The sequence below is a fragment of the Cynara cardunculus genome, assembly GCF_001531365.2.
Source record: "Cynara cardunculus var. scolymus isolate 2C chromosome LG 16, CcrdV1, whole genome shotgun sequence".
Classification (NCBI taxonomy): Eukaryota; Viridiplantae; Streptophyta; class Magnoliopsida; order Asterales; family Asteraceae; genus Cynara; species Cynara cardunculus.
Genome location: NC_037543.1, coordinates 2,227,818 through 2,243,760, shown reverse-complemented (window position 1 = coordinate 2,243,760; position 15,943 = coordinate 2,227,818). Strand labels below are relative to the sequence as shown.

Genomic DNA, 15,943 nt, shown 5'->3' with positions numbered 1-15,943 from the left:
TAAGATTAACGATGGATGAGAGTAGTTTTTACGGTTTTTACAAATTGGAGTGGTTTTCATTTGATCGCTCATCTCTCTCTATATAATATATATATATATACACACACACACACATAGTCTTTTGTGCTTATCCAGATAGAAAGGTATACTCCCTCCGTCTGAAGAAAATGTCTGTATTTCTATTTTTAATTTGTTTTAAAATTAAACTAAAGAGCAGTATGAAGAGTTTGTTGTAAGATTCCATATCGGTTGGTGACGGGAACTAATGTTGTTTTATAAGAGACTGAATACCTCATCTATTAAACGCGTTTTAAAACTGTGAACAAGTGTATAGACAAAGCGGATATTATATGGTACGGTTGGTCTGGAATGTTACATTTGTTCAGGTAATGTAGACTTAGGTCGGAAAATGTAGATTTGCGAGCACGATTGAAAAAAGTACTAGAAAGAAGTTTAACCTCCGTTTCAAAAGTGAGAGCGTCTCCTTGCTCTGTAAAACGTTCTTTGTGGTGCAAGTTATCGAGATAGTCGAGCGTTTCCAAGCCTTCGACTCTTACTTCACTGATATCAGACACCGAGAAATACGTGTGATATGCAATTGAGAAGCTAAACACCTTGGAACCGATGTTTCTTATGCGTGATATCAACTTCAGAGCCCCATCGGAAGTCAACAACACCCTCAGTCGAAACTCGTATCTGAAATCAAAAAATCTTGAACAGATCAATTTGTAAATTACGTAAATTCGTATACAGTAAAACTGGAAAAAATTGTGAAAATACAGTCACCTATGAGGCCAAATTTTCATATCTTCTTCAGACGGTTTAAGCAGCATGTCGATAAAGGCTTTCCTGTCACAATCATTATCATGTAGAGGAGGAGGATTGTTGTCGATTTCCCATATTTTGTTTCGGGCGAATCCATGTTGCTCGAGAGAACCTCGATTTCCAAACTTTAAACTTACGCACGATCAAAACGTACACGAGTCACGATTGCAATCGCAATACACGCAAATTAATTAACAAATGAAACGCCTTTTGGGTAGAGGTGTAAACAGGTCGAGTCGAGTAGCAGGTTATTTGAGCTAAATTAACTACTTTAAAGTTTGGCTCGAGCTCGAACTCGAATATTTTTTCAATGTTTGAGCTTGATGCTCATGTGCTCGAATTCGAGACGATTAACTCGTTTATTTACTCAAATACGATGATTTTTATATTTTGATGATATAATTTGTAAACATATAAATATGTTTGACTCGAAAAAGTGTATGCTTAACTTTTAAAGTTAATCGAGCTTTTGAGTGAGCCGAATTTGGTATTATTGGGTAATTTTCCGTACTGGATGAACATGACAAGGGTCAAAAATCTTACCCGGTTAGAGCAACGATAAAGATGAAGAGTCTTACTCGATAAGTGAGGGTGATGACTCTTACCCAGGTAAGTGCTTACCGGGTAAATTGTTGCATATATATCATTTTGATGAACTACAATCTTATCCGATAAAATAATTATAGTGTTGACTCCTTATGATAAACATTTACCAGAAAAACATTTATGTAAATCATTAAAAAAGTGCATGGAAAGAGAGCATAAAATACCTGTGGAAAGCAAATGGGAATTCCTCCTCTTACAGCTGCAGGTGGCTTGGAGTTTGCCTGTTGAGACAAGTAAAATACATGTTTTAAAACATCATTTTAAATAATTGTTGAGAAACATTTATATAACGAGTGTTGATAGTTTACGATCTTACAAGCGATACTATATTTTATATCTAAATGAAAGGAAAAAAAACGAGCATTTAAATCGAGACAAAAAAAGGGAAAAAAAGTTGTCACCTTACTACTTCTAAACAACAGTTCTTCGCCGCGTTCGTTTTTCCAAGAAAGAACTTGACCTCCATGCAAACTGACCTAAATAACTCAATGAGCATCGAAAATGTCCGTCTATTAGGTTATTTAAGATATATATATTTTTTGTCAACTGTGGATGTCCGGGTCAGTTTGTGCGCACCTCGACTAATCCTGGGGTCTAGAGAATAAGAAAATCCCCAGGACGAGGTGACTTTTGAGTAGAATCCATAAAGGTTCATGACTTATTGTCGGTTGAGGTAACCCGACAAGATTCATTAAGATATTTTTTGTGGGTCTCGTTTATGTGTTTGTTTGAACTGAATATAAAATCAAAATGAGACCCACAAAATAATATATATATATATATATATATATATATATATATATATATATATATATATATATATGGGAACTTTCAAATGAAAACCGCCCTCATTTGTGTAAACCGTACAAACCACCCTCATACGTACATTTCATTGTTTAATCTTATGGAATTTTTTCATGAAATTGTTTAATCTTGTGAAATTGTTTCATATAATACTTTTTTTGATGAATTTGTTTCATATATGATTATGAAATTGTTTCATATAATATTTAATGAAATTGTTTCATATATTTCTCTAAAATTAAAATAATGAAGACGATAATATCCATGATTAACACTTTCCACAATAAAAATGGTTAATCAACCTCTCATAATTACAAAAAAATGAACAAAATAAAAAATTATAATTGGTTGAATGTGGTTTTCACGGTTTATACAAATTGTGTGGTTTTTATTTGAACGCTCCCCTATATATATATATATATTTATATATATATATATATAATTGAGTGACGTTTAAATGCCTATTCACATACCAGTTTTGTGTTATGTTGAACATCTCCACCATATTCTCTATAGTTTATTTAAAATAGAAAATTAAAAGTTACAATTTTCAAAAAAATTTACTTTCAACTCCACTAGATTTTATCTGTTTTACAATACACTATACAGAATCTGTTTGAATAAAATAGAGAACAAAAATCTCCATTTTATCTGTTTTAAAGAATCTGTTGGAGACACTCTTAAGTTTTGTACAGTGCACGAAAAAGGAAATGTAATGAAAGATAACCTGTGCGGAAAACCCCCTAGGGTTTTGAAGTGTAACAAGATCGACACCGTTCTTATCTTTTGTAATTTTAACTGCAACTTCTGTATTCTGATCTCTTTCCGACAAATAATTGTACATGTTCGTATCAAATGTGTAAATTAATGTAAAATAATCAAGAACAAGATTTGAAGACGTAAATACCCGAAATGAAAACATATATAGAAAAAGAACGGAAGATTGGGGCCTTTTCTATTAATTGGGGATGTCTTTCTTGTGACTTAAAAAGCTCATTTCTTGTGAAATTTTACCAACATCTCAACCACCCCAACTCTCTTTAAAAACATCGGTGTATGTCCGAGCAACAACGACATTTGTGAGTTGGGTTCACGTGAGACCAGTCTGTTTTCGTGAGACCCGTGTGATAACTACACTTTAAACTTCACATAAAAACGCTGAGAAAAGGTAAAAAAAACCCGAACATTTACAGGAAAAAACATTGTGAGACTAGTCTGTTTTCGTGAGATTTTTTGTTATTAAAAGTGTTGTTTCCGGTAAGAGTGTTTACCAAATGTTTTTGGTAAGTGTTTACCAACAATAAGATGACCATTATAACCCTATTTGTAATTACTAGAAGGGTGCGCATAATATAGCGAGATATATCTCAATTTTAATGTTTTGTTTTATTATTTATCTATGTCGATATAATACGGTTTTTAGTGGCTTTGAGAAAGCGATAATGTTTTTATTTTTGAACAAAATATAAATTTAAATATATCATAAAAATTTGGAAAAAAAAATATATTGTTATTATATCAAATTTACTATTTAAAGTTTTGTTTTTTTATGTAATTCCTCTAATTCAATATTTTATTTATAATTTAATTTAGATTTAATAACGAAATAATTTATTTATCGTTTAATAATATAATTTTTTATAAAGATAATAATTAATTATTGATTATCCTAATTATATTTTAGATTTTTTATATTGAAAATGAGATGTATATCCCATATTTGATTATGTTTATTTATAGTTAGTTACACAAATTAAAAAAATAAAGGTTGAAACTTCTTATTACCGGTTTGGCAACGATATAAGCTATTTATCCAAACACTAACCAATGCTTATTACCAGTGTCACACCGGAATAAGTCAATAAGTTGTTTTTATAAGCAATCCCAAATACCCCCTTAATTTTGGCATAATTGTTATCAAGAAACAATCGTTTTGAAAACATTCATATGCATCATACCAAAAAGAACCATTAAAGTACATTACTTCTTTATACAATTTGCTCATTAAAAATTGTTTTTTTAAGGGGTGTTTGAGATTGCTTATTTAAAACAACTTATGTTTTTTTTTTGTAAAAGTGTTTATTAACTTATGTGGTATTAAACCGGAGTTTTATAAAAAAGTGTTTTGATTAACTTATAGCGGTACCAAAAAGTAATAAGCTGATAAGTTTTTTTTTTTTTTGTGTTTGACAAATTTTGCTTATATATGTAAAATGACAAAAAAAAGACAGTATTTCATATTATTGACTTATGAGAGTGTTTGTGATTGCTTATTAACTTATTTGATTTTTTAACATGTAAATATTTATTTTTTATCATTTATAATAATATCTTTGACAAAAATTTATATCAATAAGATGAATAAGTCGTTCTACTAATTTTGACACCAAATGTATGTTTGATAGTACTGGATCCAGTGATAAACTGCTACTAATTCGTGCTTTTAGCATGGATGGTCTGCAATGGAGATCACCTACAAATGACACTGGAAGTCTCCATCTAGTTCTCTTTCAAATTCACCAAATGATCATCCAGGTAAGTACAAGGAAAATAAAATGATCCAAGTTTTCTTTCTGTATTTTTGACTCTATTGTCTGTTTATATACGATTTCGTGTTTGGGTTTTGCGATCCATTAGCAGATTTCCAATTTTGGATTCTTATCGCACTTCCTTACCGCCTACATATATGATGTTGTATCTCTATGTCATTCATATCCAATGATACATGAAACACACATTTCATTATGTTTCGGGGTTCAATTGAATACGTAACCTGCACCCTTTTCTTTCGATTTCTTGTTCGTGAGTTCATATACACACTCACACACACACATATAGAGAGAGAGAGGAGAGAGAGAGAGGGGGGTAGTTTTTGCACTTAAAATTCTTTGAATCAAAGAGGAGGGTTTTGATTTTGAGTTTTGGAGCAGTTAATTTGCTTGTGGAAGTGTTCCATAATGGCATTAATTGTGAGCACTTCTAGTGTTCAATTATCACCCCTTTTGGCTGTAAATGAGGGGTTCCATAGGCAGCATTCACGCGTTCTTGTTAGGAGTGTAGGTGGTGGGGATTCGGCAATGGTATCGCAAGAATCAGTTAGGATTGACGGAGTTTCTTGTGTTAATGATGGGGGAAAAGTGAGTGAGAAAAATGTTGTTAAAGAGTTGGAACCTTTGTGGGATGATGGTTATGGGACTCAAACCGTGAAGGATTACACTGAAATATCCATGGATTTGATCAAGTGTGATGGAGGGCCACCTAGGTGGTTTTGCCCGGTCGCATGCTGCTTGCCTCTAGATGATTCACCCGTTCTTCTTTATTTGCCTGGTAAATAGTGTTTAGGGTCATTGGCCCATCAGTACCCAAGTTACAATTAGATCTCAACCTCCTTGGAGGTCAAGGGTTCAAACCTCACCAAACCTCACCAAGGAGTGTGTGTAGTCCCCCCCCCCCCCCCCAAACATATATATGTATATATAGATAAATAGATAGAGAGAGATGGTGGTTCAAATGAGAATGAGGTCAACTTAAGAAAATAAGAAGAGTCCTGTACGTATGGTAAAGCACACACATGTGATTTACATCAAGTCGAGAGAGTTCGCATTGACCAATCGCCTGTGTGGTTGAAAACCAGTTGTAAATCACATGTGATTTGAACCACGCAGGGCGACTAGTAGTGTGTAATGTACTAAAGCGGGATTTTTTATATTCTTAAGTTGACCTCATTCTTTTATGAGCATGCCCGTATATATAATATACTTAAAAAGTTGTGTTTGGTTTCTACATGAAATTACAAAAATTGAAGAATATGTATGCATCATTATCTTTTCACTTGATTATAATGCATGGTGGTACCTAGTTAACTAAAAAAACCAAAGTAGACCAGTATATCTCCGGCTTCAAAGCAGGGTCTGAGACGGTGGGATGTACGCAATCATGTCCCCTCTACGTCAAGGGGTAGAGCGACACTAATTAACTTACTATGCTTCTATTTCTTTGTTTAATGCTCCTAGAAGATCTTAACACTATGTCCTAATTCTTGTGAAAATTTGTCTAGGAATCGATGGGACCGGAGCCGGCCTTGTCTTGCACGAGAAAGCTCTTGGAAAGTGAGTTACAATTATCTAGATCTATTCTATAAGCATTTTAAGTATAATATATATATATATATATATATATATATCGCAAATGCAACTAATAAACTCATAGTCCCTCATCAAATTTGGTGAGGTTTGAACCCCTGACCTCCTAAGAGGTCTAAGGCCTGGAAACAACTAATTTGTAACAATGGAAATCCATTTTGTAGCAAAACATCTTATTTTGATAGATATTAGGAAACGAGCTATCGAATGTGTGAAATCTGATGAAAAACAAGGTTTGAAACGTATCTCAAATGACGAGAATTGATGACTAGAATGAAAATGTTGCTTAAAGAGTAGAAAAAATCGGAAGGGGGACAATATGAAAAGCCAGAAGGCTCTTTAAGTTGGAATGAAGGGAAGATATGTATGTGTGTGTGTGCGCATATAAAGGTGGCATTTGTTTTCTAAGAGTTGCTGAAGTCTGAAGTCTTATTTCACTTCTAATTGATAAGAGGTGGTGCTGAAGTCTTTGTTCTTCTGTTCAATACCTTTTGAACTCCCTCTATTCTTCGGCTCAAGTTTTCTGAGAATGGTAAACTTAAAGGTGCTTATGTACATTATACATACATGTATATATATATATACACACACATAAATATTATGTCCACTCCTTAGAACCTTCTTATTTCATTTATTTGAAATTTCTGTACATGGCTTGTCAAAGGAGTTCTCTAATTAGCATAGGTTTTCTCAAGGGAGTAGAAGTAAACTGCTTACAGAAATTGATTATTGTTCTTTAAATGATCTCTTTTCAACTTCGATGACAGGGTTTTTCATGTTCAATGTTTCCATATTCCTGTTTGGGATCGAACACCACTTGAAGGTTCTCATCTTCTCTTGCATATATACATATGTGTAGCTAGCTTATTTTTTGAGCTTATTGAAAAAGTTCCCTTTGGTTAGCCATAAGAATAAGCTCCAGTGGCTTTTTTTCGGTTTATGTCCCTTATATTTCTCCAATTAGTTTTTGAACATGTTCTTTTAGGTCAGTTTACATTATCATCTCAAATAGTTAGCTTATCAACCAATAACTAGTTATCAGCTAATAACCAACTTATAAGCTAATTTGCCAAACATAGCCTAAAACTTCATGGAATTAGTCCATCTTTATTAGCTATCAGACCCTTCTTTTGATCTGCAAAGTTGTAAACTTGTGCACCGAATAAGCATTTATTTTCTTTGAGAATCAATGCTTATGACCACACCGTTGTATTTGGGATAAGTTGACACTTAGAAGTTATAATTTGTGTATCTCTTTAGCAAATTGTTGGTGTCGAGTAATTTCATTGATTTGCATGAAGGTTTGATCCAAATTGTGGAAGAAACTGTGATGTTTGAGAATGCTTCATCCCCGGATAAGCCAATCTATTTGCTTGGAGATTCTTTTGGAGGAAGCTTAGCACTTGCAGTCGCTGCTCGTAATCCTACAATCGACTTAATACTCATACTAGCAAATCCAAGTCAGCCTTTTTTCTTTCTTTCTTCTATTTTTTGGGTACTCAATTTCATACACATACTTTTTTTGTTCAATTTTATACTTTAACTTCTCTTCTATCTATTTCAGCAACTTCTTATGAGAAGTCATTGTTGCACCCTTTATCATCGCTTGTGAGGGCTCTGCCTGAAGAACATTATGGAATGCTTCCATATGTCACGAGGCTGCTTCTCGGTGGGTTACTGTTTGAATCAACTTTGTTTGATGCCTCTGGTGTGTACTCAGGTTTTATAATCTGGGTTTGCACTACCATTACAAAATAACTTAATGGGTGTGCATTTCCATTACAAAATTTGTTTTATATTCTCTTTTTACACTCTCCGGGAGGCTAGCAGGTAAGATTGTTGGATGATGCACGTTTGGTATTTGTTGTATGATGCCTAAGGGCCTGTTTGTTAGCAGCTTAATGAGCTTCTAGGGGCATATTCTGTCAACTATACATGACTGTTTGGTAGTGGTGTAATGATATAGAAAGGGGCTTATTCAATAAGCTTCTAGGCGGGAGCTTTATGCAGAAAGCCAAGTTTTTTTCAAACTTGTCCCTCCCGATTAAAAAACACACTCCTTCCATCTATGAAAGAACCCTTCCAAACAAAAAACCTTCCCAATCTATAAGACAAATTAATCCACACAAACAACTTTATCCATACAGTACTTAATGGAAAATCAACCAAACAGCCCCTTAGTTTGAAGATAGTATTTTGGTGGTAATTGTAGTAGCAATTAGTGGTATGCATATAGACTAGTTGGTATATGCTGTTTTGTATATCCGTTTCTTTTGAAATTATTATATACGATACATTATCCAGGTTCAAATATATGGCAAATTACGACTTTACAAATCGCTCATGCCGAAATTTCAGTAGAAATGTTATATTGATTATAGGGTGTGACAAATTGGTATCCCTTACACATAGGTCTGCCCCTGAATGCATTGAATCATATTTGTAATGGTATGTATCTGAATACTTGGTCCTTCCTGTAAATATTTGTTTGCTCTACAATCTACCGTATTTCCAATTGGTCACTAAGACATCAAAAGGTTTTCTCTATGAACTATTATGTTTTCCTTTTGTTCTTTGAAGATTATGATGATCTATTTTTCAATTTTGATAAATCACATGTACTGGCAGGACCTTTTCCTGCAATTACTTATTCTAATATTTTCTTTTCAGGTGATCTTTTAAAGATGGAAACGGTTGAAATGAATAACACAAATCATTTATCATCTCCTTGGAAATCGTTTGGCAATCTTGCGCTTCTTTCTGTAAGAACCACCTTGAACTCTTGTGCCTTTAGCTCCATTATTGTTTTAGTTTTTGTCTTTAATAGCGATGTGATGTAAAGATCTAATCTGTGTCTATTTGGGTAAAAAGTTGATTAGCGGCAATCCTAACCGCGCCCACACGGAACCCGCCTCCAAGGACATCAACGTGAGGGGGCATTTTTCTTTGGCTCATTCCACGACTGAGGTTGGAGAGGGGGGATTGGATCGAACGCGGGACATATCTTGACAAAGCAAATGAAGTAAAGAATCGTGTAGACTTCTAATGCAGAAATTCAATTTATAAGGCATTTGAAAGCCCATGTATCTGAGTTTGTCATCCATAGGAAGATCATTCCTGAGGAATCTCCAGAAGAAGAGAATAAACCCATCTTAGGAGGAAGCCATTGGTTCCATAATAGAGACCACCAAGGACTTTTCTAGCCATGAATTCTGGAAAAATGCCAATAGGAAGCAGACCCCACCCCTTTGCCAACTGAGCTACATTTGTGTCTATTATTAGCTTCTAGGTTTTCCTTAGGATATGTGAATCATTGAAAAAATCCATTTAAAGTTGAATGTGAAACCGAAATTACACCGACAAAAGTCAGAACTAAATCTTCTTTATTCTACTAATTTTTTTGCATATCCGTCAAAACTCATCATCTCATTCGTAACCCTTCGTAATGATGATGTGAAAGAGTGTCTTTCTTAGGATTTTTTGAGATTTACATGTAAGATTACGAAATTAACCCCTCAAAGAAATGGTTAAACTAAATGCTAAAATCAACATTTTCTAGAGTTGATTCAAATCATGTTATTTGTTCTTTCTCCTTATAGTTGCTGGGCAGAATATTAAATAAAGACACTCTTACTTGGAGGTTGGAGCTAGTTGAATCAGCTGCTGCTTATGCAAATTCTCGTCTCCATGCTATTGCTGCTGAAGTACTAGTGCTTGCTAGGTTTCTTTCTTCTTTGGTTAATGCAGATCATAGTTTTTCGTTGCTTATATATCACGTAGGCAGGTGACTGTAAATATTTTGAGAGCCTGGGAACTATTCATACTTTATTTTGAGAACTTGGGAACCAATTATCATGATGAATAATATTCATGATTACATGAAATAGTTGGTTCCCAAGTTCTCCTAAAAAACATGATATTCATGATTATTCATCGTGAACAATACATGAAATAGTTGGTTCCCAAGTTCTCAAAAAATGCATGTATTCATGATGAATACATGAAATAGTTGGTTCACAACTTCTCAAAAGATTTATAGTTCTCATTTGAACTTTCCTCTATTCATGTGGCTTATTAGTTGACAATTTACAGTGTCTACGACCCTGTCTTGAAAGTTTGTGCTTTAGGTATTTCTGAATTGATATGTTTGTATGGAATATAATAATACTAAGATATTTGCATTTCAGTGGTAAAGATCACCTCGTACCGAGTAAAAATGAGGCCTGGAGGCTTTCAAGATTATTGAAGCGCTGCGATGTGCGCTCGTTTGAGGAAAATGGGCATGCAATCCTATTGGTATTAAGATCTTTGCATTTTTTCTTGGGAATGATGACTACCCACTTCTTTACTTTGAATTAAAATGACAAGCAAATAGAGCAAACAGAGTCCCACATCGGCTAGAATAGAACCATTTCTTCTCAATATACGTTGAAACCTCATTTCTCTCCTCAAAAGCCCTTTTGAAGGGTAATATGTGGGTTTCACATATTTTCACAAACACCTCCTCTTTCTTCCCAAAGTGAGCAAATTTGATGCAAAGATCCATAACGAATTATAGCTTATTTGGTTGAAATATAAAAATGTTAATTGATCTTGTTAAAGTCCCACATCGGCTAGACTTGGACTGATTCTCCTTTATATATATGTTGGAACCTCCATTCTATCCTTAACGGCTCTTTTGGACAGTAACATGGGGGTTCCACATATTCTTCCATGGTATCAGAGCCAAAGTCTACCACTCTAGGGACTTGACACTCAGGGGTAATCGATACTTGTCTAGCCTGGAGGGGTCGTGTTAGAGTCCCACATCAGGTAGACTTGGACCGATTCTCCCCTATATATGTTGGAACCTTCATTCTCTCCTCAAGGGCTCTTCTGGAAAGTAATTTGGGGGTTCCACATATCCTCACATGGTATCAGAGCCAAGGTCTACCATCCTAGGAACTCAACACTCTGGGTAATCTATACTCGTCAAGCCGTTGGAAGGGGTGTGTTAGAGTCTCACATCAGCTAGACTTGGACTGATTCTCTTCTATACATGTTGGAACCTCCATTCTCTACTCAAAGACTTTTTTGGAAAGTAATTTAATGGAGGTTACACATATCCTTACAGATCTCTCTTTGTTTAAAAGGTACTATAAAGTAGCTAGAATAAAGCAATAATCTCGGTCCCTCTTTGTTGGTGCAGGAGAGTAATGTTAACGTGTTATCTGCTATTAAAGTTGCTCACATGTACCGCCATTCTTCGAAGTATGATTTCTTCAAGGATTTTATGCCTCCTAGTTTGACAGAGTTCAAAAGCTTGCCTATGGAGACTTGGTAATTTAATAAAATTGACCTGAATTTTCTTTTGCTAATTTTGTAATCAAATGAAGACTACTTTTTTCCAACTCTGAGCCTTAGAGACCGAGAGGACCTTCCTAACATCTGATAATCCCTCCATTCTAAAATAAATGTCCACAATGATAAAGGCACATGGTTTTAGATAGGGGTGCTCATGGGTTGGGTTGATTGGGTTGAAGGCATTTGATCGGGTTTTTGAGCACCCTTAGTTTTAGAAATGTGCAATTATTACACTTTAAACTCAAGTAAAGAGTAAACTAACATTTTTCATCCCTGTTGTTTGTCGAAAATTGCTATTTCCGTCCATGTACTTTTGAAAATAGGTCTTCGTCCTTGTGGTTTACAATTCATTGCTTTTTTCATCCTTGTGGTTTACAATTCGTTGTTGTTTTCATCCCTCATACATAAATACAAAAGTTAGCCTCAAGGATGAAAATAGCAAATAAATTGCAAACCATAAGGGTGAAAACCGAAATTTCATAACCACAGGGACAAAAGATGCAATTAACAAACCACAAGGATGAAAAACGTAATTTACTCTTAACTAAATGACAAATTTACCCTTGAGGCTTGACCTTGCTTCACGCCATTTAGAACACTGAATAATTAGTGGGTTAAAGTACATTAGATTAGAATATATTAGGATGGAAATCCGGTGTTACTGTTATTCAGATATACGATGAAATGCAGGTTATACCGCCTTTATATGGGTGCAGCAATGTTTTCAACCATGGGGGATGGGAAGATAGTTAGAGGTCTTGCAGGGGTTCCTAATGAAGGTGCTGTATTAGCAGTTGGTAACCATATGCTATGGGGATTTGATGTTTTTTCTCTTACTTTAGAGTTTTTGAGAGAGAAAAAAATCTTGCTTCATGGTTTACTTCACCCAGAAGTATATCATTATAAAGTTAAACATGAATACGACTCGGAGATATCGGATTATAAGTTTAAAGAAGAATACTTTATGGTTCCGTACACCGACTTAATGAAGCTGTATGGTGCAATTCCGGTTACTGGAAGAAATCTTTTCAGATTGTTATCGAGAAAGTCGTACGTGTTGCTTTACCCTGGTGGTGCACGGGAAGCTCTCCATCGTAAGGTATGTTGTTATTGCTCGTATTTTCACTTGAAAACATTGTCTTCCGATAGCCAGATAAATTATTAATATTCCCTCCATCTCGAAAATGTTCCCAATGAAAAGGGCATGTAGTTTTAGAAATGTGTAATTTATATTAATTTTTTTAATTGATGAAATGACGATTTTACCCTTAATAATAGAGGAAGTAATGAATTTCTCCACTTTATAATTAAGGGTAGGATTGGAATTTTGAAAGCAGACAGGTAGGGTCTGTTTATTAGCAGCTTAGCGAGCTTAACAGTTTATTCGGTCAACTATGGCTTAATGATATAGAAATTGGCTTATTCAGTAAGCTTTTAGGGGGGAGTTTTATGCAAAACCTAAGTTGTTTCCAAACCTGCCCCTACTAATTAAAAAACACGCTCCTTCCATCAATTAAAAAAACCCTCCCAAACAAAGACCTTCCCAATCTATATACCGACTGATTAATCCACATAGACAACTTTATACATACGACTTAATAGAAAACCAAACAAACAACACTTTTGGGATGGATGGAGTATTCTAAATGTGTGAATCACTTTCTTTTGTGGTTAACAGGGTGAAGGCTGCAAGTTGTTTTGGCCTGATAAACAAGAATTTGTAAGAATGGCAGTGAAGCTTGGGGCCACCATTATACCATTTGGAGCCATTGGGGAAGATGACATGTCGGAAGTAAGAACACACTCATACAATCACTCAGTGCTTTGTCGGGCATGGAATCGGGACTATCAATCCCGATTTTCATGCCAGAAAAAGCCTGGGCTTTTTCGAGCCCAAATTGGGCTTTGTCGTAGAAAGAAGGCCCAATTTGACTTTCTTAGGTTGGCCTTAACCGGGCCTCGGAAAAAAGTTGGCCACCGATCAGGCTTGGGCTTAGGTTTACTAGGCCTAGACTTTTTCGGGCCAGACATCACATTCGGGCATTTCGGTGCATCTCTAAGTTGGTGCTCGTTATCAATATAACTTATTTCATATCAATGCTCATTAGTCGGTGTCGTTAATCTATTTTGTCGGCAGCTAATCGTTGATTATAACGAAATGAAGAGGATCCCTTTCCTCGATGAGATGTGGAATGAATATAATCAAGGGAGAAAAAACTTGAGGTGAATTTACTTGATGATCCTTATGATTTTTTGATGAGCTTGTAAACTATTAGCCCTTCACAGAAACAGCCGTTCTACCCTTTGGTGTAGAGAACATGTTTGCATACATCCTACCTCAGACCCTACTTTCAAGTAAAATATATTGGTTTCATTTGGTTTTCTTGTAAACCATCAGTAGTCACCCATACAGAGCAATTAGACATACAAATTAGATGGTTTCATTTGGTTCTAATTGGATCGAATGACTTTCTACACACCCGTACATGTACTTCAAATATGATGGCATTGGAGGGCTTGTTGTTTTACAGTTTGCATTAATATGTGCGCTATTTGGGTGTAAGATATGTCTGCATACATCTCATCCCCAGATTCTACTTCCGAGGGGGATATGCATGATGTGTTTGGTTTAGTTTTACTGATATCTGTTCTTTTTTATACGTTATAATAAATTCTTCAATGATAGGGAGGCGATGAGTGGGGATATCGCTGAGCAGACCATTCATTTTCCTCTCCTCTTTCCCAAGATACCAGGTCGACTCTACTTTTTCTTCGGAAAACCGATACAGACAAAAGGAAAGGAAAATATGTTGGATGATGAAGATTATCTGCAAGAGTTATACGTACAAATAAAATGTGACGTCGAGAAGTGTGTGGCTTATCTGTTAACGAAACGAGAGGAGGATCCTTATAGAGGCTTTGTTGAGAGGGTAATGTGGCAAACAAATTACAGGGATTTAGATCACATTCCGTCGTTCACACCGTGAATGTTAAGTCATCCGTATGCGTATGCTGTCATACATCGCTTTTCGTTTACATGTGTAAGCGTAAATCAGTCAAATGTATTTTACATGATCGAAGGTACATTTTGGCATGCATTTCGGAAGTTCAGTTGATCTCGACACCTTTTTCGTCTTATTGACATAGACTCTCATAACCAAACCTTTATTAAGGACCGTATGTTAGAGGGACCAAATCTGTAAGGATTTACAAACCATAAGGACCGCCGATGTAAAAACTAAAAACCGAACCACCCGGATGATATGTGTGTTTTTTTTAAGTATATAATATTTATATACGGCAAATGCAACAAATAAACTAATACATCCTCTTCATCTTTGGTGGGGTTTGAACCTCTGATCTATTTGGAAACCAAAGACTACGATACCGCTAGGTCAAATAATGTTGAAATTGTAGGGACCACCAATCAAGGGCGGACCACTATGGTGCATACATTGGTACCAATCATCGTTTCCTTCGTCCGTCATGGTAAACAAAATTGGGGTCGTGAAAGTTGATACTGTATTATTTTATTGGGTGTAAATGTATATTTCTTAGAAATTATAATAATAACATAAGTTTTTCTTGATAGAGTTGAATTTGCACCTCAATACAAAAAGTTAAGGAACTAACCAACAAACAAAATAAGATTTTATAAAGAAATTCCATAAGTTTGTTTTTTTATAGTCGGGCAAATTGCATAAAAAAGTAACATACTTTTATTTATGTAACGTACTTTCTAAACTTTCATTTTGATACCTAAGATGTAAAGTTTTAAACATTTAAGTATCCGGGTAACCATTTGAAGCATTAAGCGGTTATCATGTGAGGTGATGAGTGATGTGGTATTCAACTCAATATTATTTGTTGATGTGGTTAGTGACATGAATCTTTTTTAATCTAAAATTAGTCTTCAACCAATTACCCGGGTACTTAAATGTTTAAGATTTTACATCTTAGGTATCAAAATAGATGTTTTGTAAGTATGTCACCAAAAATAGAAATCAAGTTAAAATACGTTATTTTTTTATACAATTTGCTCTTTATAGCCAAATGGTGAAACTTTTAGGTCCGCCCCTACCACCTATGTCGATCTCATTTAGTGTAACTAAGGGGCCATTTATCAAACACTTATCCGGGTAAGCACTTACCAAGTCACATTACCTTACCGAATCAATATGACAAGGACCAAGAATCTTACCCAGTAAGAGCGAAGGCAAGGA

The 15,943-nt window shown here is 35.0% G+C and overlaps 2 protein-coding genes across 2 annotated transcripts in view; one reads left to right on the top strand and one right to left on the bottom strand.

The window, feature by feature from the left end:
• The window catches only part of LOC112529513 (putative glucose-6-phosphate 1-epimerase), a 5,566-nt gene extending 2,467 nt beyond the window's left edge, over positions 1 to 3,099 (bottom strand). The window contains exons 1-5 of the mRNA XM_025140831.1: positions 2,963 to 3,099; positions 1,833 to 1,907; positions 1,596 to 1,652; positions 787 to 950; positions 459 to 696 (exon numbers count right to left, since the gene is read on the bottom strand). Of these exons, the coding sequence (XP_024996599.1) occupies positions 459 to 696; positions 787 to 950; positions 1,596 to 1,652; positions 1,833 to 1,907; positions 2,963 to 3,079 (651 nt within the window). The 5' untranslated portion in view covers positions 3,080 to 3,099. The remainder of the gene's footprint in view (positions 1 to 458; positions 697 to 786; positions 951 to 1,595; positions 1,653 to 1,832; positions 1,908 to 2,962) is intronic.
• Positions 3,100 to 5,192: 2,093 nt separating this feature from the next.
• Positions 5,193 to 14,707, top strand: LOC112529574 (acyltransferase-like protein At1g54570, chloroplastic). Its single transcript, XM_025140897.1, has 14 exons — positions 5,193 to 5,562; positions 6,293 to 6,344; positions 7,145 to 7,200; positions 7,679 to 7,837; positions 7,942 to 8,046; positions 9,048 to 9,139; positions 9,249 to 9,344; positions 9,977 to 10,098; positions 10,565 to 10,673; positions 11,566 to 11,696; positions 12,411 to 12,819; positions 13,399 to 13,512; positions 13,858 to 13,943; positions 14,407 to 14,707. The coding sequence occupies exons 1-14, from the start codon at positions 5,193 to 5,195 to the stop codon at positions 14,705 to 14,707; spliced, it is 2,202 nt and encodes a 733-aa protein (XP_024996665.1).
• Positions 14,708 to 15,943: the final 1,236 nt, after the last annotated feature.